The sequence below is a fragment of the Podarcis melisellensis genome (genome assembly GCF_964234715.1).
Source record: "Podarcis melisellensis genome assembly, chromosome: 9".
In the NCBI taxonomy this organism is placed as follows: Eukaryota; Metazoa; Chordata; class Lepidosauria; order Squamata; family Lacertidae; genus Podarcis; species Podarcis melisellensis.
Window position 1 is genome coordinate 37,118,465 of NC_138541.1, and position 26,733 is coordinate 37,145,197.

The following is a 26,733-nucleotide window of genomic DNA, read 5'->3' on the forward strand; positions in this document are numbered from 1 at the left end:
AAAGGGGAAATTGCCAACTCTTCTGGCAATTGCGTAGTATTATGCAGCACAGTCAGTCAACATGGGTGAGGCCCTTCAACTAAACCTCATTAATAATGATGATGATGATGATGATGTATGGAAGTGAGAGCTGGACCATAAAGAAGGCTGATTGCCAAAGAATGGATGCTTTTGAATTATGGTGCTCGAGGAGACTCTTGGGAGTCCCATGGACTGCAGGAAGATCAAACCTATCCATTCTTAAGGAAATGCTCACTGGAAGGACAGATCCTGAAGCTGAGGCTCCAATACTTTGGCCACCTCAGGAGAAGAGAAGACTCCCTGGAAAAGACCCTGATATTGGGAAAGATGGAGGCCACAAGGAGAAGGGGACGACAGAGGACGAGATGGTTGGACAGTGTTCTCGAAGCTACCAGCATGAGTTTGACCAAACTGCGGGAGGCAGTGGAAGACAGGAGTGCCTGGCATGCTCTGGTCCATGGGGTCACGAAGAGTTGGACACGACTAAACGACTAAACAACAACAATAATAATACCCCATGCCTCTTTCCCTGACTTGGGCTGGCAGCAGCTGTGGCATGCAGATCAGCCCAAGTCCAGGTTGCCTGAATTAACCGCCCCCAAGCCCGGACATTTTCTTTAAAATGTAAAAATCTGCCTGGATGGACATGTTGCCCCCTCCTCCCGCCAAGGACATGCCCAGGTTTCCCCAGACGTATGGAAACCTTACTTCAAGCATCTGCTTTCATTTAAACAGCCTTTTCATTTCAACTAGCCATCTTGGTATGATTGGGTAGAAGGTTGTTAATGTGATGCTGAATTTTGGTATCGTAGATAGTTCTAACTGTGAAGAATCTTACTACTGTGGCCTTAGTTCAACTAAAAGTTGTGCTGTGTTTTGGAACTTTCATGAAATAAAAGCTTTCAAGTCCGTCCGTCCCACCTCAAAAACCCCCAAAAAACCAACTAGCAGCAAATCAGTAATCAGAGAGAAGTTTTAAAAAAATACTTCTAATCTTCTAATTTCCTCTTTTTATGTGCTGTGCCTATAAGTTCAGAGGGCATCAAACTGTTCAAGAAATATACTAATGATCTACCATGTAAAGACAAAGTTATAAATGAAGTATAAAAAAGATGAAAGAAACTTTAAAAATGTATGCTGAACTAAAGAGACAAAGTATTTAATTGAAAAGTATAAAGTAAGTATAGGTGATGTTTTAATGCTCATATGGAAAATAGCAAAGGGGCAATAAATTGCAATTAAGACAAAAAAGAGAGTAAATCTTAGCACTTTTTTGTATAATGGAATAATAAAAATGCCAGATATGCTGGGAACACTTAACTATACAACTGGTTATTAATTAAACAGAATATGAAATAACAGAGTGCAAGAAATGAGTTTGAATTAAAATCATTCTTTATCCCCGTAACACTGCTGGAATACCAGGAATTTCTCCCTCACACCAGCAACTGCAAATCCCCTTCCTTTTCTGAATAAGTACAATGCATTTTGGTCTAAAGCAGAAATTTCTTATTTATTTTCTTGCTATTGGCATCCAAACTGATCTACTGGTATTTTCCTAACACTCCTTCTTTTTGTTTTGTAGGACTGGACAGTTAATATGTCACCTCAAGAGCCCACATACTTCAGATTCTTTCTTCTTGGCTTTACTTTTAGTTGGCTGGCCTTTGCCTCAGTTTCTAAAGTCTCCATGGTTAGCACCTGAAGCCTCAGTTTCTCTTCCTATGGGCTCAGATGCCGAGTGAGCTGTCTCTGTTAAAGCAGCTACAAAGCTCATAGTGTTGTTTCTGCAATGTGAAGCTTAGGACTCTCTTGGATTCCCATTTAAATGGAAATGTTCTTGAGGGTTCACGGAGAACACCTTTCAGTTTAGTTTCAAGCAATGAAACTACCTGCAAACAAGGTGCCCTTTTAGAAGGCATCACACCTCATCAGATCCATCTACCAGCTCCATCTGGTACGCAGACTGAGACCCTACCTGCCCGTGGACTGTCTTGCCAGAGCGGTGCATGCTCTGGTTATCTCCCGCTTGGACTACTGCAACGTGCTCTACGTGGAGCTACCTTTGAAGGTGACCTGGAAACTACAGCTAATCCAGAATGCGGCAGCTAGACTGGTGATTGGGAATGGTCGCCGAGACCACATAACACTGGTCCTGAAAGATCTATATTGGACACAATTCAAAGTGTTGGTGCTGACCTTTAAAGCTCTAAATGGCCTCAGTCCAGTATACCTGCAGGAGCGTCTCCACCCCCATCGCTCAACCCGGACACTGAGGTCCAGTGCCAAAGGCCTTCTGGCAGTTCCCTCACTGTGAGAAGCGAATTTATAGGGAACCAGGCAGAGGGCCTTCTCAGTAGTGGCGCCCGCCCTGTGGAACACCCTCCCATCAGATGTCAAAGAAAGAAACAACTATCTGACTTTTAGAAGACATCTGAAGGCAGCCCTGTTTAGGGAAGTTTTTAATGTTTGATCTTTTATTGTGTTTTAATATCCTGTTGGAAGTTGCCCAGAGTGGCTGGGGAAATCCAGCCAGATGGGCGGGGTATAAATAACATTATTATTATTATTATTATTATTATTATTATTATTATTATTATTATTATTAATGGGATTTCTAATTGAAGTGATACTATGTGTTAGGGACAGACACCAACCACAAGATAAAATTTGGACTCTGATTTGGTGCTTCAGGAAATAACTGACTCAGAAAAGTGATTCACAGGCTATCCAGTTTGGTTTCTGAAGTCAAATCCTGGTCAGAAAATAAGAGCAATTAAAACATAGGGGGAAATCATTAAAAAATAATTAAGCATTGATAGAATTAAAATTTTACATGCACACATATATTTTGTTACACGCTACCCCAATTTCCATGTGGTGCAAAATTCCAGGAGTTCTAGGCACATAACCAGCTTCATGTCTCCTCAGAATGAGAGACAGAAGACTATGGTGCCTTTATGATACATGGTTTATTTACACACATATACAACCTGGGCCTATGGTGGAGGGACTCACAGCAGGAGGGTCTTGCTTCTCCCAAAGCAGCAGCCTTGGATTCCAGCATAAATCAATCATGGTTCTATCTCCCAACCTGCAGCCTTGCTTCTACCTTCTAGCTCACATAACTCTCTCAACTCTCCTCTTTGTCTTTCTAAGGGGAGTTGAGGAAGGAGGGCCCACTCATTTGTTATCTGGCACAGAGCCACTTCCTTTGTTATCTTAATGGCCCAAATTTAGAGGGCCATTACCTCAACAAAAATATTCTATTAAAAATTATAGACAAATAGATCCAGGGTTTTTGTGCTGAGCACTTAAAAAAATATTTTTTTGCAAAAAAAGCACCTGCCTAACTTTTTTATTTTTTGGAAGAATTTGCTGAGATGATTTCCCCTAAAATTTTGGATAGTTAGTTGCCGTATTTCCCCGCAATGGCCATCCTTACAATTTGGGGTAGTTAAAATGGATTTAGTTGATCTTCCCTATTGTTTTATGTATTATTTGCATGAAAATAACATACATTGCAAAGGTGCCGATAGGTAAGAAGCATGCTAAATTATAGGCAAATAAGTTCACATTTTTTGTGTGTGCTAGGCATCTTTAAATATGACTTTTTAATTTAGGGGGAGAATGAAAAAGGATTTGCTTTCTTCCCTGTGGTTCTGTGGGCAATGGTTTTGTTATAAAAGCAACATGCATCTCAGAGGAGCCCCTGGGAAAGTAACCTGCAAAATTTCAGAAGAATGGTGCAAAGGCTTGTGTTTTGCTCACTTTCTGTGACTTTAGGTGTGAGTTAAGTGCAAAACTAATTTGAGAGGAGTTGATGTGGGAACAGGTGGCAATGTGGTTGAAGGAGCTGAATATTCAGCATTTTCTGAGGAAGCACCACTAGCAGAACTAGAAAAGAGCACAGAACAAACATTAACAAGGGAATACATCACTTCAACATCCCTAGGAGAGATTGGATTGGAAAGCCTTCATAAAATAATTCCCTTCAAATTAGAAGCTAGACTTGTCAGTCACTAAAGGGCTCTCCCTCCTACTTTCCCTTACCCTGGTGTTTCCTTTATAGGGCAGGGGAGAAATGTTTGTTTTGGCAGACATTCTCTACAGCCGTTTAAAACAGTCAGATCTCTGCAGCACCCCAAATCAGTCCTGTACAGCTTAGACAAACTGTCTGTGAAGCAACCTGCTGTGGTTCACGATTCCTCCAAATCTGATTCCTGCTTCTGCTATGTGTATGCCTTTGCATGGAAAATGAAGCAGTGGCGAACCTTAGGACCTCACATGTCAGCAGTGCTCTGTGCGACACCCAAATTCAGTGCTCCTACAGCTCTTGTGCCCTACGCTCAGTGCTGGCCTTTGCCTCAGTTGCGCTCCCCTAAATCTGCCTCTGAATGAACTGTTTAGATGCAGCATGTGAATACCTAGATACTTCTATACATTATCCTAAAAGGACCCATTGGCCGCTACAGAGTCATCTATAATGATAGGGCCTTGCAGATTCCAGCCGACAAGGTAAAATAAGAGGGCAGACCCCTTTTTCATCCTTATAATATGCCATGGAAATGACTGTGGTGATGGCTACTATATGCACTCCCACACATATGCATACAAAGAGTTTTAGAGTTCTTTACCACTGCACATTTTCCACTGTATATTTCCAGCACTTACATAAAAGCCATTTCATAGCCCTGCTTCCATATCAAAGAGATAAATATCTAAGGGTTCTATCCAACCTTCTGCAAGCTGCAGTGGGAGTTGGGAATTGCTTCAAACTAGGCAGAGGAATTTGTGTGTCAGATTGCAGGCGATTTCATGCTCCCACCCGCCATCTGCACAATCTGCAATGATTGCTAGGCCCATACTACCCTCTGGAAAGGCTTTTTGGTGCAGAGAGTGATGCAGGCAGAGGAGGGAAAGGAAGAGAGACATTGCATAGGCTTGTCTTCTGCTCCCTGCACTGCTGGTTGCAACTGCTACAGTTTAACTGAGATTCACATGAGAAATAATACACCACTGTTACATTCCTGTGAGAATGTGGCCTGGTTAATGTATCAAGAAAAGAAATTATTTTACCAATGTTTTCTAAGCTTGAAATTGTGATAACATCAAAAGCAAAGTCAGTGAGCTTCTAGCAAAGATATCCATTGGACTTGATTGTCTGTGTTTGTATATAGACCTATTTAATATCTTTTTGAAAAATTTCATGCAAACGCAAGTCTTACCTCCACCCAGGACAAAGTTAGTCCAATAGGATTAAACTCAGCAAGTAATTTAATAAAACTATACAAGAAAAATGACTTAACCATAAGGACAATGCAGCACTAATGCGTTTCATAACTACTGTCTTACCAACTGGAAAAGGGTCAGTGAACATGTCACTTCTGTTCTCCTTCCAGGCCACCAGGTACTTGATGTTGGCGTAATCTGCAGCTTCTGTGTGACTGTTATATTTCAGCATCATGTTATGAGCTTTCCCAATGCCACAATATACCTTTGTCTCGTTCACTAGAGCCCAGTCCGAAAGAGAATTTGCTGTAGCAAATGCCTGATCAAAATACTCACAGGCCTTGGAGTAGTTACCCTAATAAAAGAATAATAAAAGAAAAGACAGGTACGTTCCAGTATTTCTTATTTTCCAGCAAATACTCCAGCATTTCTTATTTTCTCCACTTGCAGCCTTTAAGAGGTTGCAGTTTGTTGCATACTGAACCAACAAAGTGGCAAATTGTCATAGATGCCCTTGGATTTACAGCTTTACATTATTGACTCCATTTTCTACCATTTAAAATGGAAAGAACATTAAATAGCAGACCAATATTGGAAGTACTGTAACTAAAAGGATAATTATCCTCCTGTGATGACCTTCCTCGTCTGATGAAAAACGGGGAGGGAAAATGCTATTGACTCTACGCTTTACCTTTTGCCAAAGCAGGAGTCCTATTCTCTCAATACAAGCAAGGAACATGGAGGAGGCACTTAAATTTATGGTTTGGATCATCTCAGAGAATTGCTAGAACCCTGAATTACTGCCACTGTCACTTTCCCCCATAATCCTACTCTCTATAGTAAAATGTTCCACTACGACCTTTAAGATCAGCTGGGAAGGCTCCCTTAAACATACTCAATATATAGCAAATATGTACCAAGTCAGGACTGCAAGGTTACGCAGAGATGGGTGTTCCCTAGTGGTCTGGACTCTTTCCCCCCCCCTTGAGACTTGTCTACACCTAAGTCTGTACAGTGTATATCTTCTGGAAGCAGTGAATGGTAGTCAAACCTTTTTGTGGCTAGGAATAGGAGTAGAATAATTAGAATATGGTCACTAGCTCCAACTCATTGACATGCAATAGATTATAAGCCAAAACAAACAAACAAATAAAATGCCCACAAATAAAAGTGTGCCATAAAGGTATACTTGAAATCTAGAAAGACAATAATAATGAAGCACTTCTCTTCTTCTGTACTACAGGCAGAATGGGCATGCCAAATGGATAAGCACTTCCATGTTAGGTGAAAAATAGTATAAACATTAAATAAGATACCCAGTCCTTATTCAACCCTGAAATTCAACCCCACGTTTTGTTTAGAAAATAGCCTGAAGATGTACGATACAGTATATATGCAGTTAGGTGTTGCTGAATTCACTTTATCAAGCATTTATCAGGGGTGTCGTGATGACAGTGCTAGACAAGGACTGGCGAGATCATGATTCACATCACTACACAGCTAAAAAGGTTACTAGGTGACCTTAGGCCACTCATACACTCTCTGCTTAGCTTACCTCACCAGGGTGTGGGGTGAAATAAATATGTGCACTGCCCTGAGTTCCTTGGAGGAAGATTGAAACCAAAAGGAAGAGTGGAACAAATAAAACTATTTTTGTGATAGCCTTCCACTTTTAATCTAAGTTTATAAAAAGTAATATTAATATTAACATGTCTATGCCACCCTTCAACCAAATAGTTCTCAAATACAGTTAATGTAGACCAAAATATACACAACAAAAGCTACTCCCAATAATTGGGTAATTCTCTAAAATGATGTGGGGTGTGCAGCTGAGGGCTGCAGCAAGAGGGACAACTGGCAAAAATTAGGGAGGATCCTATGCACCCAGTCATTAATGTGTAACACATATTACTTTCTGCATATACTGAAACATTAAAACACATGTGTGGAACTAATTCATAGTTATTACTAAATAGATATTCCAGTGACTATGGACTGTCTAGGCTTTTCCATGTTACTTGTTCATGTGAGATACACATGCATAATGAAAAAAGTTGGCTGATAGGAATTAATGTTCTAACTCTCCTGGTTATTTTTTTTTTAATTGTGCATGTCCAATTGGGCAGTTGGGCAGGGCTTTTTTCAGCCAGAATTCACTGGAACTGAGTTCCAACACCTCTTTGGTGTGTTCCAGTACCTCTTTGTAGTGTACCGGCAGCTGTATAGCAGCATGGCGCCCAGAGCTGTGTGGCAGAGCCTTCAGGCTTCATGCTGCTCATGGCTTTATGCCTGTAGCATGTCGGAGTTGATGTAAAGCGGCTGCAGTAATGCTGGCAGTGGCAGTTCCCCCCAAAAAACTGGTTCCCCCCTAAGAATGCTCTACATCTTTGGCTCCCCCTAAAAAAAAAAAAGTTCAACAACTTTGGGTTGTCCATCAAAAAAGTGGGAGTTCTTGCACCTCTTTTTCTAGAAAAAAAAGCACTGATGTTGGGGCAGTTCTTCATATCCTAAAGAATCTGAAATCTCAGTGAAGAAATTGAGTCAAATCAAACTTGAATGAAAAGCAGAGCTATTCTCTGAAAAACTCTTTTGAACAGGTATTAAAAGATAACTTAAAGTGGTATTTCAGCTCCTGATTCAGAAAAAGGGCTTGATTAAACAAACCAATGAACAGAAAACCTGACATTGTGTAGACTTTGGGACCAATCAAAGTGAATGATGAGCACCTAAGATTCACATCTGACACCACCCAGGATTCCGTATTCTACCCTCTTCAAAAGCTGGGAAGCAGTAAGCAGCACCGATGCCTGTCATTTTAAGGCTGCAGTTTACTGTAATAGCCTAGTGCAGAAATCAGCTTTCCTGCTCACTGAAGAATGGAATCACATTGGGGGAGTTTCAGTCACAGCTGAAGCTGCATCAGAATAGAACAATAAGATTAAATGTTTGACTTGCTAGCTACGGTTCAGATGTCCAACCAGTTTCTGAAAGATATGCACTGTTACCATATAACCAGGATAATGTCGTCTTTTGTTGGTATGCAGGCCAATACCTCTGTACTATTCAATAAATTGCTAGACTGAAAATTTTTGGATCTTAACTACCTAAGTCAACCGCAGCTCTTCCAAATGTGTACTGTGTATTTGCAGCTATGTTAGACTGTGCATCAAGTCATCATCTGAAAGTTAAAAACGCTAAAATCACTGGGAAGAATTCAACATCATGCTAAGGCGATCATTTCACCAGGGCAAACATTTTGGCTTACCAGATGGAATGACCCCCAATCCCATCCTGAGATTTGCTGTGCAAGTAGAAATCATTTTGCAGGGCTTCTCATTAGTTGAATCCCACCCATTTCATTTTAGGGCTATCTAAAGCAAGTACTCCCAAGATTTGCTACTGTTGGGATATGGCACAAAAATAGGGAACATTATTTTCAGCAACGTTTCATTCTTTCATGCATGCATCAAAGTATTTATGACCCACACTTTCATACAAGCACATAAGACATTCCAAGTTATATTGAAGTCATCAAAAGCATCCATAACCAACATCAATAAAAATAAACAAACAAACCATGTCGCAACTGCACATATATACTTATATTTAAGAATCAGATCATATGAATCCACTGACGATGTTATCCTTAATCTATGATAGAACTTCTCAAACCAATACTTACTTTTTGGTTGTAAATATTTCCAAGGAATGTACATGCATCCACTAGACTTGGGCCAAGATTAACTTTGTTGGTAATAACCATAAACTTTTCCATGTACTTAATAGCTTCCTCCACTTCTCCCAGACTAAGAAACAAAACAGCAAATAAACATTTAATGAGCAAATTCATCAAAGGAGCAAATTCATCATGCTGTGACTGATTATAGTTGAAGCTCTGCTCAGCAATCAGTGCATTGAAATTTGTAAGGCAAAATTTTGTAGCTTGAAATTATTAGTGTTGTTTGCGGAAGAACTGTAGGCCGCAGCAGCTACATCACAGTTTGAAGGCTGGAGCTCATAAACACCATGGCCTCCTTCAAGATGTAATTGCTGCTCTTTATCTGGGTAAGCCAAGGGTTGCTGGAGTCATACTACCTACCACATCTGCAGTAGATTGCAGGTGTTACCTCTAATTCCCAATTCAATATACACAACCTGAGGTCATTGCCAAATCTAAGCTGAATATTGGCAAATGTACATTGATAAGACATTTGCACATTTTTTAATAAAGCAAGCTATATTAACAACAAAGCACCTCCACACTGCCATTACAACACACAGCCAGATGCTACAGTTTGTTTGTGGGTGAAACATCACACAGTTCCTCTTTCTGAGTCTGTGTCATAGCTGGTGACCTTAATATTAGCTGTGAACCTGAGTGTCTAATGTGGCAGTGCAGAAAACTAAATGTCACGCCACCAGTGAGCCAAAACCTCCAGTCCTAATATAGAAACGTGTAGAAACTAAAGTTTATAGGTAATGACAAAGGGAATTGTTCTCTTATTGTTTTAAAGAAGAAGCTTCAAGTTAATTTTATGCAGCGAAAGACTGAGCTTTAAGAAATAAAAATATACCAACATAGTATATCTATGTACCAAAATATGAATGGTGGTGTTCTCTAACCTCACATATGAGCCATAGAAATAGAAGACAGTATCTACAAAATTGTAACAATGCCATGATGCCTCCACATGATTAAGTGGATCTAACATGTAACAAACTGATAAAGTGCTTAACAGTGAAATCCTGCATGTGTCTACTCATGTCTAATTGAGTTTAGTCTTAAGACTACCATCCAAAATTTCCATGGGGTTAAAAATGGTCTAACATTTAACATTTTTTCATCCATAGAAAGTGTTTATTTTATTACAATCAGGAGAAGGCGGCAAGCAAACATTCCTGGAATGTAAAATGTATTGCAAACATTTGCCATATGTCAAAAGGTTTCTAAAGTTTAAAATCAAAGTCACATTTTGATGGCTATTTTTCTTTCAAAGGGGAGAGAATCAAACATTTCCACCCAGAAGAACTGAACTGATTTATATAAGTTAAAGGACAAGGTTAAAATGTTAGACAAATATTAATTCCAGTTTTTCTAGTTTTCTATATGCAGTGCACAGGTGCAACTTGAACAGCATATTATATGGTATAATCATTAAATTCATTCAACCAGACCTCAGAGAGTTAAAAACATATATTCTGAGGAAAAGTACTCCTTGGTCCAAAGAATGAGAATGAAACTGTGCAGAATATTTGTGTATCAAGGTGATTCCAGTTTCCAACTGGGAAAACAGGACTGTTAACACCCACATCCCCTGACAACTGTCCAATTATGTATATCACACTTGGCCTACTGTTTGCAGTAGAAGTAATCAATAAAGGATGTGGTTGAGTGAACATAGATTTTGGTTGAACCAATGCATGAAATCTTAATCATTTACTCAGAGTGAAGAAATCAAATAGAGCAGAGATGAAACAGCCACTGAGGGTTTTGTTGATTGTGCCACCACGTTTGTGGGTTAGAAGCTGAAAGTAATAAGTCAAATGGAATCAGTGACAGGAGAAAATGTAAAAAGGTTTTCTTAATGTAATGAATTAATAGAAATGTTTTTGATGTATTTTTTAATCTTTTTTGATATAGCACTACATGAACCTATATTCTATTTACAAAAAATAAATACCATTTACCTAAAGAAAGAAAAAAGAAAGAAGAATTAATTTGTTCTATAATCAAAAGGCAATATGCCAACACAAAGCTTTATTTATGCCATGAGAATAAAACTCTGCTACAAGATTAAAACAGGACTGAAACAGGTCTGCCAAATGATTATGCAAGGAGCAAACCCTAAACAAGCATTACTATCAGATTAACATCTGTTGAGTTGAACTAAACTTTTCTTAATTATTTCATTTCATTTATATATCTTATTCATACAGAATGTGCATCTTGAAGCTTCAGCAGACAGAAGCGGCTATTTGTTATCTATAAGTCTTGTTTTCCAGACAGAGCTAGAAATTTCAGTTGAATTTCATCAGATTAGTAAATAGTGCCTTCCACTTTCTCACACATGCCTTCTCTGATACTGGTGCAATCTGGTGCTTTACAAATTACATTTACTCCTTGGTAACAGAAAAATCACACTATGTGATAGAAGCTACAAACACTGGAGGTAAAGAAACAGTTTTTAAAAAAAATAATGAAGAGTATGTTTAGGCTATGTTAGAAAATACAGTGCATACCTCTGCAATGGATGAATGTTCCCTAGGAACGTTTCATGTGTTGATTCCTACAGATCATTGAACTTACATTTACATGAGGCCTGTGATTTATGTTCGAAGGAGGATAAGGCATATTGATGAAGAATTAATTATTCCCAAATTACTGATTCCCAAATAATTTGAGACCTGATAATTCTAATGAAGAAGCATTTCACTTCCTGAAGCTTTCAACTCTTCAATACATCTTCAGTGAATGATCAAACTATTTAGGGGTGGATGTGATCTCCTTTCTTAGGTAAAGGTAAAGAGACCCCTGACCATTAGGTCCAGTCGTGACCGACTCTAGGGTTGCAGTGCTCATCTCACTTTATTGGCCAAAGTAAGTGGTGTTTCCGTGCACTGCTCTGGTTCGCCAGCGTACAGCTTCTGGATCATGTGGCCAGCATGACTAAGCCACTTCTGGCGAACCAGAGCAGTGCACGGAAACACCATTTACCTTCCCACCGGAGAAGTACCTATTTATCTACTTGCACTTTGATGTGCTTTTGATCTGCTAGGTTGGCAGGAGCTGGGACCGAGCAATGGGAGCTTACCCCATTGCAGGGATTCGAACTGCCAACCTTCTGATTGGCAAGTCCTAGGCTCTGTGGTTTAACCCACAGCGCCATCCACGTCCCTATCTCCTTTTCTTAAAGGTGATCAAAAGAAAAGTATAAATCACTTACCTGAGAGTCTCAGGCACAATATCCTATGCCTTGGCTCAACAGTTTGGGCTAGAAAACCATAGATTCCTATGCGTAGTTCAGTGTTTCTCAAACCTTTGGGATCCCTTCCTGAGGGCATTTAGCCTCAAGCGCTGAAATGCCTCAGACCTGCCCCCCCAATATAATATAGCATGGGGTCACCTTTGCCAAAGATGCCAGCTACCTTTGTATGGGATCAGGAAGTCATATTAGAACGTGGAACTAGGAAACTGCCAGGTATGCTATGCTTATGCTATCAACAAACAATGTGGCCATCAAGGAGAAATAAAAGTCACTAGCCAAATTATGGCAAGTTGGTATGATCTCAATGAATGCCATCCATTTCCTGTCTGCACACAGTTTTTTCCATTTTTTTTCACTGGAACCAAGTGCACAGATCTAAGTAGTAGGTAGTAGGTATAATCCTCCTAGTACTGTTCTGTATCTTCTTCACTTATTTAAATGGGGTTCGAACAGGGCTCTCCTATAAATAATTTTGAGCTGAATGAAGACTGTACAGAATCAGCAGTTGCTAGCAAACACACAGTTATATTAGCAGGGAAGCAGGCGATCATTCAAAGTGAAATCTTTTAGCAAAAATACCTAGCCCTTCAGTACATATCAATAGTAAATAACAGGGATTCCTAAGCTTTGTGCCATGAAAGGACTTTAAGTAAGCAATTAAACCTTAATTAATAATTACAGGATCTTGGGAACTGTACATGCTCACTCCCAAAGGAGTCTGCTGCATCACTGTTATGATGAGACTTGCATTCTTCTAAGTCTCTTTTGGAAAGTTGGCAATACTGCCGCATCTCTGCACTGGATATAAATTAATAATTCAGTTATTCCCAGCGTAGAGATCCAGGTGAATTGCCACTCATAGGTGGAGGCTTCGCACTGCAACTCTGCAGAAAGCACTCCCAAAATATGAAACACAGGTTGTGTAAACTCTGCTGAAGGTGAGTAATTTCTCTTACACACTTTAAAAGTAAATCTGTTCAGGTGCCAAATGTGCCTCAGCTATTTAAAAGCATGGAAACATCAGCGTATATTAATCTGAAAACAAGATAATTGTAGTTTTCTGTTCAAATTTCAAAAAACTACTTGTCATTAAAGAACATTATTTCTGTTTTCAAAGATCAGACTTTTGCAACTCATCTCAGGCTATGATCTCTGCCACATGGTCCCTTAACAATTTCAATAAAAAGAAAAGGATGCTACTATAACAACACTATCTGCCTGTCATATACTCATATCACCTGCTTTCACAACCTCTAGAAGCAAAAGGACAGACAGGCTATCAGTAGTAGTCTTAATCTTTGGAAAATAGTGAGGGAAGAAATCAGCAATCTTTGTAAGTGGTCATGTAGTTACAGCCACACGCATCCAAATATGTAGCTTGTTCTTCAGCCTCTGAATTCCATTACAATGTAAATCTTATTACATATTTCTTGCTGCTCAGAGTAGTCCTAAATGTAAAATTAGTGGTGGTGGGGAAAGGATTGATCAAAGTACACTGGCATTGCCATTATTGCTTTTGGTGATGGAGCTCCAGTGACAATAAAGGAAATCTTGGAAGCATGTTCAAAAACCTATTTAGGTGTGTTTGCTTAAGTGTGTTGATATGCATCTCAATATCTTCCAAGAAAGGAAAAATAAGGGTATTTTGGCCAGCAACACATTAAACAATCTGTTTTGGAAGAACCTCAACTTTTCTGCATCTGAGATTCAGGACATTCAGGTTGAAAAATTGCAATATCTATAGTGATTACTGTAATTTTGTACATTGCCCTGAAAATATGCTGAAAAGTAGTACATAATTTTAAAAACAAAAAATTAATAAAATAGCCTGCTCTGAACACTAATCGTTAACGAACCAAGAAGCTCCAATACATACACTTAGTTCTTCACAACCAAAAGCATCTCCATGCATTTGAATGGAGGAAGCTAATCTCCCCATGCGTTCCTTTGCATCTGTAGTTTGCGTCCTTTTATGGAAACAAATGGGGACTTCTGTGCATACATGACCTCTGTAAGCACGTTGGAGAATATGTTCAACTCTGTGCTGGGATGACTGCACAGGATTTACTGACAAAAACATTAGTTTGTATCAATGATTCCCACTAAGTTCCAGGTGTTTCAATTTCCCCCCATAATCCACACTTTCATGGCATATAATAATAATTTGGGATGATAGAAATTGAATTGTATTTACTAGAAATTTTACTCATGTTCTAAAAGCTGGAAAAAGTGAGGCAGATCTAGATAAATAAAAACTTCTAAAGAAGAATTCTGGAAAGGTTACACTGTGGCATGCCTATTGAAGCATGTTATAATTTTCTGTGCTTTCTGCTTTTTAGCCTGTAAGATATGACAGGATGTTTGTTTTTCAGCCGTGCCTTACCCTTTCTGAAAGGCAAAAATAAACAACGCAACTTCCAATCCTGCTTAATACCCTCAAGTAAGATTATCATGCACAAAGAAATGTTTTGATGCCTGATAAGGTATCTTAATTTAAGTAACTCCAAACTGAAAAGCCATATGTGGAAAAGCAGGCCGTTGCTTAAAATTTAAGCAGTCAGTAATGGGAAGCAACAGACATCCAACAATTTAAGTTTTTCACAGTTGAATGAATTTACAGTGACAGTAAGACAAGGAGGCACTAACCTACCTTACCAGGACCTGAGCTATAGCTTGATATGCTCTCCCTAAACCAGCAAAATCTCCCAGTAGTTTGGATATTTCCAGATAAGTATTTAGCTTCTGTGAGACAAAAAAGAAGATATAAACACTATTAGCAATTTATGCTTTGAAACCTTTTGTCCGCATTGTGGCACAAAAATGGACAGCATTTATGTGAAAGCATTTGCATAAAGGATTTTTGTATAATTGTTTCACATCTCTGTAAACATTACGCATACACACAAACTGTCTGATTTAATGAAAATGTATCACTGTTCTAGCCTAATAAGAAGCTAAATACATGAATTTCAGTTAACAAAGCAATTTATACAATTTACCAGTTGTGCATACATGCTTGGCAATTATGAGATAACATCCTTAAATTCCATTAGTTGTACCCAGATTTGGCATCAATCATTCAAATGCACAATCTCCTTGTAATAGTTACTATGTATTTGTTTGGTTTATAATAGTCCAGAGGAATCCGTTATAATAGATTGTATAGAATTTAAAAGGGTAAACTTGAAAACAAGCTGTTGTATACAAATTTATTGTATGCACTTCTAATAATCTTTGCACAAAAGTGATTTGTTAATATTCATTTAGAATGTAGTCTATTAATGTGACCTCTTCTGTAAACAAAGGATTACAGCTGCCACAGTGAAACATATGAACTTAATTTAATTTAAACACTCACATAATCTGTATTGCATAATTCCTTTCCCAATGTTTTCAATGAGTCGCAGGAAAGCATGTATATATAATGAAATCTCATTCTTTCCTCCCTCCCTCTTAGTACCTTGACCCAATCTATTACACACATGAGGACACAAGAACTCTCCAAAGACTATCTATGGAAATCCTTTTTGCACATTTTCAAGAAAGGATTAGTGAATGTCATTTACGAGGTTTAATGGGGGGATGGGAAGCGAACAGGAAATCTATGCAAACCATGCTGGACAAATCTATGCAAACCATAAGGCTTCACTGATGTTCAGATGTACCTTAAGTGGAGCACATGCAGCCCAGTCAAAATGAACCTTAACTAGTACACATCATATGACAATCTTTTCTAAGGGTTGGCTAAACTGGATCTCATCCATGTGAGCTAGAATACTTCACCTTTGCAGTGCTGACAGCTTGGAACGTGTCAGCTGCTACTATTTAAAAGACTGCAACACTGCACTAGGAAGCTTGTAAGGGGGTGTGGTCATGTCTAAAGTATTGAATAAAGTGTTGGATAAAGTAGAGGTAAAGATCTAACTTCTGTGACAAGAGCATCACATAACTCTAGAAGCAGTTTATTGAACAAATTCTCTGTGTTCTTGCAGTCTTTCACAGTTCATAATGTGGTTCATAATGAAATTTCTGCCACTTTCGTATTCAACTGCCACAACCTTGCCTCCTTGCTATCCACCAAACAGCTTAAGTGTGGCCATGTTAGAATCCTGTTCCTCTTTTTGGAATATCTATATTATATTCAATAAAACATTTCTAAATAGGTAGCAGCATCTTTCTCGTTCTTTACATATAGCAGATTTCTTCCCTGTGCCCTATAGTTAGTGTGGATTGGACCTATGGATAATGCAGGGCATCAGAAGGAAAATGGATAATGCTAAAATATAGATACATATAAAGCCAATCCTAACATTCTGAAAAGTTTCTTCCTTAACACTGTAAAGGAGTGTGGCTTGGATCAAGAGCCAGTCATATTTAGAGAAGTCTCTAATTTAAGTCCTACTGATTTCAGTGAATCATCTCCAAGTATGACCAATGTCTGGATCTAATCTTATGTATTAAAAATGAATTTAATTTATTTCAGAATTTAGCTTTTAACCTTAATTATCTTAGCAAACAATACATATTACAAATACTACTAATTTCAACTCTGGGTAACAAGCATTTCTCTAGGTTTGTACAATGCCTTTAAAATAAACATATATAGTATGTATAATATCTACACATATCATATATGTATAAGATATACTAATATTCATTATTATATAATAAACATTATATAATGATGAAAATGTGGGCACATTCCACATTGGTCTATTCCCCCCTATCCTGGCATAGAGAAGCTATGTTTCACAAGGCTTAATAATGGTATGTTGGATAGAAATACACATTCCAATGCATAGGCATAAACCACTGCCTGTAGCAAAAGCAATTCTAGAGTGGAAATATGTTAGCAGTATCAAGAAGTCACAGCAAATGTTGAAACAGAGCATTCCAGCTGAATGAAATAAAACAAAGTAAAAAAACCAACAACTCCCGATGTACAGACAGGAGTGGTATAAAATGAGGTCTGAAATAATCTGTTTTAGAAGAAATGTTTGGAATACTCAAACCCAGCAGTAGCCTTAAATTATATTTATGTTGTCTTAGCATTAAATATGTATTTCCAAAGGTCAGACTTCAAGATGGAGGTCAGCTTCAACCCAACATTTGAGCTGTGGGCATTGTCTTACAGCAGAGAAGGGAAACACTCTTCCTTACCACTATCCATAAATCTGTCTTCATCATCCTTGACCATTCTAGTGTATTTTATAAGAGCCCGTGTACAAATCTGCCAAGCTCGACTACATATTTTTTTTTCTAATGTACTATTTGTCTTCTGCTTCAAAGTATCTCTTGCTGAAGTCTTCATGACTACTACAATTATTTTGGTTACCCTAAAACATCATTTCCATCTTTCTCATTCAATTGCTTTCATTCCTCAACATAACATTGCAACCCCCTCATCTCTTGCATTTCAAACTTCTTGTTACTGGGTACTTTATAGACATTACTCCAGGCAACATATCCCGCCACTGTCAAGTATCTGTAGATATATAAAATATACTACTATGTTGAATACCTAGATATACCCAGTGCTGACATTTCACACAATTGTATATCTACCAATGCACAATAATGTATCTTTCCGCTTTCAAATATTAGAATATTTGATTTGTTCTCCACATTCATTCCCCCTCCAATTTTCACAGAATTATGTAATAATACAAGAATAAACTTTTATGTTACAAAGTACACTAATATTAGTTTGATATTAGGAAACTAAAAGCCAGTTCAAGAAGCATTCCATAGGAAAACCAGAATTTTTCCAGGAAAATTGAGGATGAAATGAATGAGAGGAAGTAGATTTCACTGATGGGGGTGAAGTGGTACCAGAAGGCAAAAATTGGTTGCTGAGTTGCATTGCTTCTTTATAGAAAGGGATGGAGAGGTTGTCTGGGAATAAGGAATGTTTGGGTCGTGATTTTGTGGGAGTCTGGGAAATATTTTAGGGGAAGAATTCTAATATAGCAATTGGAAGAGTTTGGGGCATGGCAAGGGGAATAAAGACAGGAAATCTCTCAAAGAAAAAAAAAGAGAAATGATGGGGCTTGAAAGCACAAGGTAGTGGAAGGGGAGAGATAGGGTCTGGCCAGCTGATGGGCTTGCTGGAGAGGAAGTAGTGTTAATACCTGTCCTTGTACTGTGATGCTGGGTTTTGGTGTGTTGGAAGTCAGAACACCCCATCAGCAACAAAAGGAATGGAGGGGGGGGGGAATCCACAGGAAAGTTTCTAGGCAGAGGGGTGAGGTTTCCTTGGTTTCTGAAAGATTCCTAGATATTATGGTGAAAGGCACCACCTCTTATGCTTGAGTTAGGCTAGAAAATTACCAAAGATGACAGTGAATGGGTGTAAAAAGCAAAATGATGTCAGCCAGGAATAGTTTGTCTAAATACATGTTTGCAAAATTGTTTCTAGATTCTGCTGTCCAGGTAAAATGGGAAAAAGAGATTAACATCTTTGGGGCACTTCTGGCAAGAGCCCCTCAGGCTCTTGATTAGTAAATGTGAGAGTTGTGGGGAGGAAGGCGTAATATTTGGGTGGCCACATCTTGGTTTAATGCTCCTATGAGCCTGATGCTCTTTTGCTTGGTTCCAAATTTACAAATGATGAGGGAGGAATGGCAGAGGTTACTGTGTAAGGCGACAGTGAATTTACCATCTCTCTTGCAGCTCACCTTGTTTGGAGCAAGCTTGGCTTTCTGTAATGGAGTCTGCCTTGAAGCTTCTCCAGGTCAAAACTGAAACTTCTTTTTGAGGTGCTGGCTATCATGGCAAAAGCTGGATAGATTTAGGGGTGCTTCAAAACACTTGCTAGATAATTTTAGTATCAGATCAAGCTGTGGCTAACCAAACATAGAATCAAAAGCTTCCAAACTCCTTCTCCTAGCTACAGTGGCGTAGCGTGGGTTGTCAGCACCCGGGGCAAGGCAAGTAATTTGCGCCCCCTAACCCATGGATTTGCACCCCCTAACCCATGGATTTGCGCCCCCTAACCCTAACCCCCAGATGTTGCGCCCGGTGCGGCTGGCCCCCCCCTGCACCCCCCACGCTACGCCACTGCCTAGCTATATAGGAGGAGAAGAGAAGGTGGCAAGTTTGCTTTGGCTCATTCCTGCTTGTGTGCATTCTACTATGCTCTTAGCAGGACACGTGAACATGGATATTGTGTTTCTCATGTTCTTCAGTCATCATGTCTACATCTATTCTTATTGTCATAGCTGGCTATAACTTTCTTCAATAAGTAGCAGAAATGAATAGGCTACATAATATGGCACCTAAAATGAACTACGGGCACTTCTGAACTATATTTTTTGTTTCTTTTATCGCCTTTACTGCACTGATTCTCTTATTATTTTTATGTACCAGCATGCACATTAATACTGATAAAATCTAAGCTATTTCAACAACATATACAGTATTTATCTTTGTAGTAATTACTTACAAATTCCAGTAACTTTGTACATTAGATTAATACGGATAGCTCAGAATCTACTTAAATTCAAATCTTGAGTAACATGGGCTTCATTTCTTTAAACAAAATTAAAGCTTAGCATAATTTCCCCCTTAGAAACTGGAACCTAATATTTTCAGCCAGCAAATGTGGTGAATATTTAAGTACAAATGCTGTGACAGTCTGAAGAGGCTTCGTCTGTTATCCTGCAGAGGTGATATAAGAGGCAAAAGCAATTTATGTATGCTTTCTGTCCTGACAGCTGTGACAATGGCTCAAAATGCTAGGCCTGCCAAGAGCTTTTATCAAGTATGTTATAACAACTAGTAATAAGTGTAAATAATAAATGCTAAGATCTTATGGGAAACAGTGGCAACAGTAAACAGTTTTTGGTGCTTGCTGATGGGGAATCTGCTGGTCTTGGAATTCCCTGGCTTCCCAGTAGAGTTTTGGCCTGACAATAAACAACAGTTTAATACTTTATCTAATCCCAGCCAGGAGGTGAATTCAGCAGCAAGCTTTTGCAGATGTTCACATCCAATAATCTATCCATAATTGATGAAACAGGGAGGTCAGATGTAATGGTTGCTACTACTCCAGCAACAAATAAATGGTTATTGACAAAACAAGCCAGTGTGGCGCTGAGTACTGAGCAGTGACAAGCCTGAAAACAGTGCAGAGACGGAAGCAGGGATGAGGCTACCATCCTTCACCTTGAGGATTCTTCAATATGATGGGCAGCATAAGGGCCACCAAGACACACACAAACACCAGCAGATGGAGAGGATTTCTGAAAGGGGGAGATTCTTCAAAGACAGCGAAGAAAACAATGAGCTAGATGCAAGGTGCCTGAAGATTCGGGTAAGTAAAAATGCATGCTCTTCTACAGCAGCACTGTGATCCTGATGTCTGAATTGCTTTTATCACACTAATATGCCTACACTTATATACCTTGCTGTCAGGATGATGTTGCTTTGTTGATACCATGGTGTGTGTTTTAATTGGTGGGAATATAAACATAAGCTTTGGACTACTGAAGCCAATCAGCAACTGAAGGTTTCATAGATATTTGCTGATTGACTTCAATACTCTAAAATGAATGTTGTCATTTCCAGCAGTAAATATCCATAAAATAATAATATGTCAGTTTTTCCCTAAGATAAGGGAATAAAACAATACAGGCAGAAGCATTTCTAAGTAAAAAAAAAAAATGTGATTTGGATAATCACTTTCTTTTTTCAAAACTACTGACGTTGAAGGAAAAGTTCTCAATCAATAAAAGCTTGCATTTGCAAAGGTTAAGTCCACAGAATTGCAAGAAATTCACTGTACTATTGACAATAAAAAATTAGACCTTTACATGCAAATAAAAACTGAATCTTGGGCACATTTAAATGATAAAATACAATACTTTTATGATGTTTAGTAGCTGATATCATAGTGTATAAAACAGTGGAGAGAATTGGCATTATTGCTACATGCAATCATAAAAAGATTTCAGACAATAATAGTTTAAATATTGATATTACTACATTCACAGTATGGAATGGCCGGTTTATTTATTTTACTGTTTACTATCAACGTTTCTGATTAGAACTGAAATTATGAAATACATGTCTCTTTAAAATAAAGTGACAGAATGAGCAGGCTTAACTAATACTTCCGGTTTTATTGTGAAAGAAATGCCCAACTAAAATTCATAAGTAAAATTTAAACATATTTAAAAGTTGAGATCAGATGAACTCCAGCAGAATAGAATGAGGAAACACTCCCACTTTTTGAACATAAACATAATTTGAGCTCAATTATTTGCAAAATTTTATTAAACGATTTATATTTATCTGCTTTTAAAAGTCACCGACAAAGTGTTTGCAAGTAAAGCGAGAATATGAAACAAATCTATTTAATTTTACATTGGTACACATTATATACCAGCCATATAAACAAGCCCACAAAAATTACTAGCCTGCATTTTTTCTACAATCCTGTTAATCGGTTAGCAGACTGGATTTTTACACTACTCATGGAGGAAATGACTTTCCTTCCTCCATGTTTAGCATGGAAAGTATGTAGATCAGCAGAACAAGGACAGAGTAATCTGACCCTCCTCAATCAGCTGGATCACTCTATTGTGATGTTAGCTGTATAAGCACAAGGCCAGTAGGCGGTGCTGTGCAAGGAGGCTAGAGATTGCAAGTAGGAAAGTAAAGCTAGTTGTGTTTTACCACTCCCAACATGGTATCCTGGCTCTCTGTTAACCCTACTTTGTGTAGGCAGGGGGATGACAAATTGCTATATTTAAGTTGGTTCTACATCACGTATTATATTTTCTCTACGTGAAGAACAGCCGTGCAGGGTGGAAAAAACATGTATGTCATAGGGCAGAGAGCTGTGGATAGAGATCAAGAGAAAGTTGGCAGTGGTAACAGATGGTGAATTCCTGTGCATCATTTAAGCTACTGGTAGCCCTCTAGCACTTGATTCTTCCCTCCCCTAGTAAGACTTTTTAAGGCAATTAATTTGGCAGGAATGAAGGGCAAAGCAAGAGAAAGCTACCATATCTATAATGGAAAGCAAGGAGAGGGTTAATAATATAATAAATTATCTTATTAATGTTTATATACTGTCCTTGCTCCCAAAGAGACTCAGGGCAGTACACAACAGTATAAAAATACTACTTAAAACACCTAAAATTGAAAAACTAAAAACATTGTCATACCATAACAAACCCAATATCAGCAGTGAAGGATCCAAAAAGCCCATGTTTTCCTCCTAATAAAGAAAAGTCTTTTTGGTAGTCATGGGCTGTGAACCTTTTTAAAAGGAAGTTGCACAGCATCTACAGCTTGTTTTATAAACACAGGATGTACACAAGTGGACCTAGATGGGCAGGTGAGGCAGGGAGAACAAGAGGGTTGCTTGAATCGGCCTGTATATGAATTTTAATTGTACAACTAGCTCACTTGGAATGCAGTGGTAAATAAATATAAGGCAGAAATTCAACAGATACAGCTTTTCAGACCACCTGCTTACATACACAGCTATCTTTATTTGTCTGATGCATCTGAAAGGAACAATACTCTACCTTCAAAGCCGCACATAACGAACGTCAAATCAGAGAGTCAAGTCAGTTTTCTGAATGACTCCCTAGTAATGAAAAAAACACTTTGTTCATCTAAGGTGTACATCTACTACATGTTTTACAAAGCTCCTTGTTACCAGGTGTAATCATCCACATGGCATCAGACAACTGCAGGTCATTCTAACAAAATTCAGATTATAATTGCGTCATAAAAAGGTAAAAGGACCCCTGATTATTAGGTCCAGTCGTGACCGACTCTGGGGTTGCGGCACTCATCTCGCTTTATTGGCCGAGGGAGCTGACGTACAGCTTCTGGGTCATGTGGCTAGCATGACTAAGCCGCTTCTGGCGAACCAGAGCAGTGCACAGAAACGCCGTTTGCCTTCCCGCCAGAGAGGTACCTATTTATCTACTTGCACTTGCGAACTGCTAGGTTGGCAGGAGCAGAGACCGTTCAATGGGAGCACACCCCGTTGTGGGGATTCGAACCACCGACCTTCTGATCGGCAAGTCCTAGGCTCCGTAGTTTAACCCACAGCGCCACCCATGTCCAATCAAAGCATTTTAAAACATGCAAATGACTTTAGCTTCTATCAGAAGCAACTTTGGTGGTTTTATATACTGTACAGTACAGTAGAGTAGACAATCAGAGAGGTCAGAGTTGCAAAAGAGTGGCCTTCTTCATTCTTTCAATGCATTCCTCTCTCAGGAGAATCATTTCTAATGTGTGCTGGTGATTAACTGATGTCAGCATGGGGAAGGTGGAGAGAAAGTGGCACAAATGAGAACAAGCTTGAACTTTACTGATTACTGCTTTAATGCCAACTTACAACAGCCACCTTGGTGAGGAACAGCAAGAGCAACAGAATAAGGCCAGCTCTGGTGACAAATATCTGTTCCCTTTGGACTTTCTGTGGTCAAAAGGAAATGTAGTATAAAGTGAGAAGTGCATGTAAGGAAGAGGAGTTTGTAGATTTAAGAAAAGAAAATCTTAAGTATTAAGGGGGGGCATATGGGGTATCAGTGCTCCCCAAAACAATCAGAATTAAGCCACACTGTTACCAGATAAACTGCCACATTCTGCATAAGCTGAAGTTTTTGAGTCATCTTCCAAGGCCTCCTGCTAGAGTGCATTATTCCTGACGTGTACCCAAGCGGCTGTCCTGGCTGCAGGGTTGATATCTGATCATATTTCCCTAGTGCATTATAGACCCCTGTCTCTGAAACCCACCTTCTAATACTAGTTCACCTAGTGCCAACCAGCTGGGGAGGCAGACCTCAGAACACCAGGATCCAGTACCCTCTTGTGACTAAGAAACAGACTATAATCTTTTCGAATTCCAGTCATTCCTAAATGCCATTACGTCCTATATTTCAACTTGCTCCAAATACACAAGCCTATTTCTATTCATATTTGAGTAAAGGATGCTTTAATACATGTGCTTAATGGACAACAGGTTTTGCTGAAGGTGACTGCAGCCCATCACCCATGTGCTGTGGCCTGTCCTGTGTTTAACCGCTTCCTTGTTCTCGAGGTTCCAGACAAGCAGCGGGAACAGGAGAAGAACAGAGGAAGATACCTGTTGGATCACACCAAAAGCTTATATAGTCTGGCATTCTGTTCTCACAGTGGCAAGCCAGATGCCTGCAAGCATAACACAAGAGCAACAGCGCTCTTCCTACTTGTGTTCCCTGGCAACTATTATTCAGAGGCACACTCCCTCCTGTGACAGAGATGGCTTAAATTGCATTTGTTAAAGTATTCACTTAAAGTCAGTTTTGCTGTAATGAATACATATCATTCAATCAATCATTAAACACCTCAAGGGAGAAAATCCAGTTCCATTCTTTAGACAAGGTGGGCACATAACTGTACTTAAATCAGGCAATATAATAGTGTCGCCTTTTAAAACTCATGTTTCAGGTGGATTACCTCGAACCTTTGTTTTCTCTACTGTTTGCATTGTGGAAGGAGAGTAATAGCAAAATGGCAAAAGGAACCGACGACAGGCTGCAATTGGAGGCAACGGCATCTGAAAAAAGCTGTGCCTTTTAGATTCTCCCAGAAGGAGTCTGCTTGAGGTGGCCCACAGAACAAAGGGATAAAGAAGATGAAAACTCTGATGCAAAGCAGGAAAATAACTGTTGAGACCCCTGAGTGTATACCTGAATAGTCCCATGCTGTGTGGCAAGACCCTTTTAGCATGCTACAGAAGCTGGTGATGAACTACACATTACCATGTGGCAAACTGGCTTCCAGCAGTATTGTCTGCATGTTACAAGTAATGATAACCAGTAGTCCTCTGGGAGCAGAATGCAATGATTTCATCTCTGTAAGCATCTGAGCTCCCCTTGGATAAAGGGACCATTAAACTGAGAACAGAAGGGTAAATTTTAAGCTAATGATTTCTAATTGGATAGTAAAGCTCACATGTGCTCAATGGAATTGAAAACAGCAGATATTTTACCACTGTATATATATTGATCACTGTTGAGGATTAAAGGCTTCTATAAAACATTTTTCATTCCTCACTGTGCACTTTTTCTTAGTAAGAATTGCACTTTATTTTTACGATTCTGTAAATTTCTTCTGTGGGGATATTATAATTAAATGGCATACCACATTTAGTATTACATATATTAGATAACATGTGTAGTATTACATATATTATATAACATGCGTGACATGACTAATAATAATAATAATAATAATAATAATAGGGACTAACTTTGACTTTAACTTCCTCTGTATTATAATTCTGATTATTACACTGTTTACAGTAAAAAGTATTCTAACTAGCTATTTTAATCAAAGTTTGTATGTTCAATGTATTCTACTGAAAAAGGAGTGTCAAACTTCTAATCCCATGAAGTGAAAAACTAGACTATGGTAACCTTTAAGCAACAGCAATGTTCTTTTGGGTTCACCAAAGCTTCTCAAGTTTGATTTTGACCCTAACAATGTGGGAAATCCTGCTTCTGTTTTGAAAAAGTTTGCTTGACACCTGGGGAAAATGTTCAAATAGATTTTTAGCTCTATCTGTTTCTGTGAATGCTTGTTTTCATTTATTTATCCTAATTCAGCTTTATGGCCATCAGGAAAACTGTATTAAAACAGCAGGAAGGAAAGTTTATAAGCTGCTATAAGGTATATCTGAAAATTCAGGGTTTCACTTAATGAGTCTTTTGCAGTACTATTATTTTGAAACAACAGAGAAAAAATACAATTGAGAATTACTTCAATCATTCTTAGAAACCAGTTCCAGTGCTTGTATTTAATTATCTTAGGTTGTCTGTATACAAAATGAGCTGTCTGAAAACTAAGAATTGACATAGAATTAAGTTACCGAGCTAACAGTTTTATCTTTTCTCAGAATTCAATCCATTAAGAGAATATATACAACCAAACCCACCACAGATATGATAGCTTAAATAGTAAGTTCAATAATGTATATTAGGTAATGAACCAACTCTTTAAAAAACTTACTTCTATTGCTGTCTTTTCTTCTCCAACTGTATGATATGCTAGACCCAAACAGTAGGCAGCTTCTCCTTCCATCTTTTTGTTCCCCGCTAAATAAGAGGTATCAAGGCAATAATTATCATTAAGATTTATCATCAGAAAGCTTAAAAACTAATGCGATGCCTGGTACTTGATATGCATTTCTAAATATCATGTTTTTACATTAATACTTTATTATTACTTATCTCCTCAACCTGTAGATCAGTTGTGAACACCAGTTGTGGTGGGATGGTGGTGCTCCCTTGACCTCCTGAGAAGCTGCTGCTTACCAAGAGAGGGGGAAGGAAGAGGCAGAAGGGAGGATGGCATGGTGCTCCTGCCGGTGTGTTCACGCTGCATGGACCTCCCCACTGCCTCCTTCTTCTGGGAAGCTGCTGGGAGGTTACATGAATGCTACTTTCCCACCACACTACATTTTCTGTAGATGTAAGTTATC

General features: G+C 38.7%; 1 protein-coding gene across 3 annotated transcripts in view; it reads right to left on the reverse strand.

Annotated features, from left to right (window-relative positions):
* TTC29 (tetratricopeptide repeat domain 29) overlaps positions 1 to 26,733 on the reverse strand; it is a 111,468-nt gene that overhangs the window by 30,428 nt on the left and 54,307 nt on the right. For all 3 annotated transcript variants that reach the window (XM_081926117.1, XM_081926116.1, XM_081926118.1), the window contains exons 8-11: positions 26,262 to 26,347; positions 14,890 to 14,981; positions 8,936 to 9,059; positions 5,377 to 5,608 (exon numbers count right to left, since the gene is read on the reverse strand). In XM_081926117.1, the coding sequence (XP_081782243.1) occupies positions 5,377 to 5,608; positions 8,936 to 9,059; positions 14,890 to 14,981; positions 26,262 to 26,347 (534 nt within the window). The remainder of the gene's footprint in view (positions 1 to 5,376; positions 5,609 to 8,935; positions 9,060 to 14,889; positions 14,982 to 26,261; positions 26,348 to 26,733) is intronic.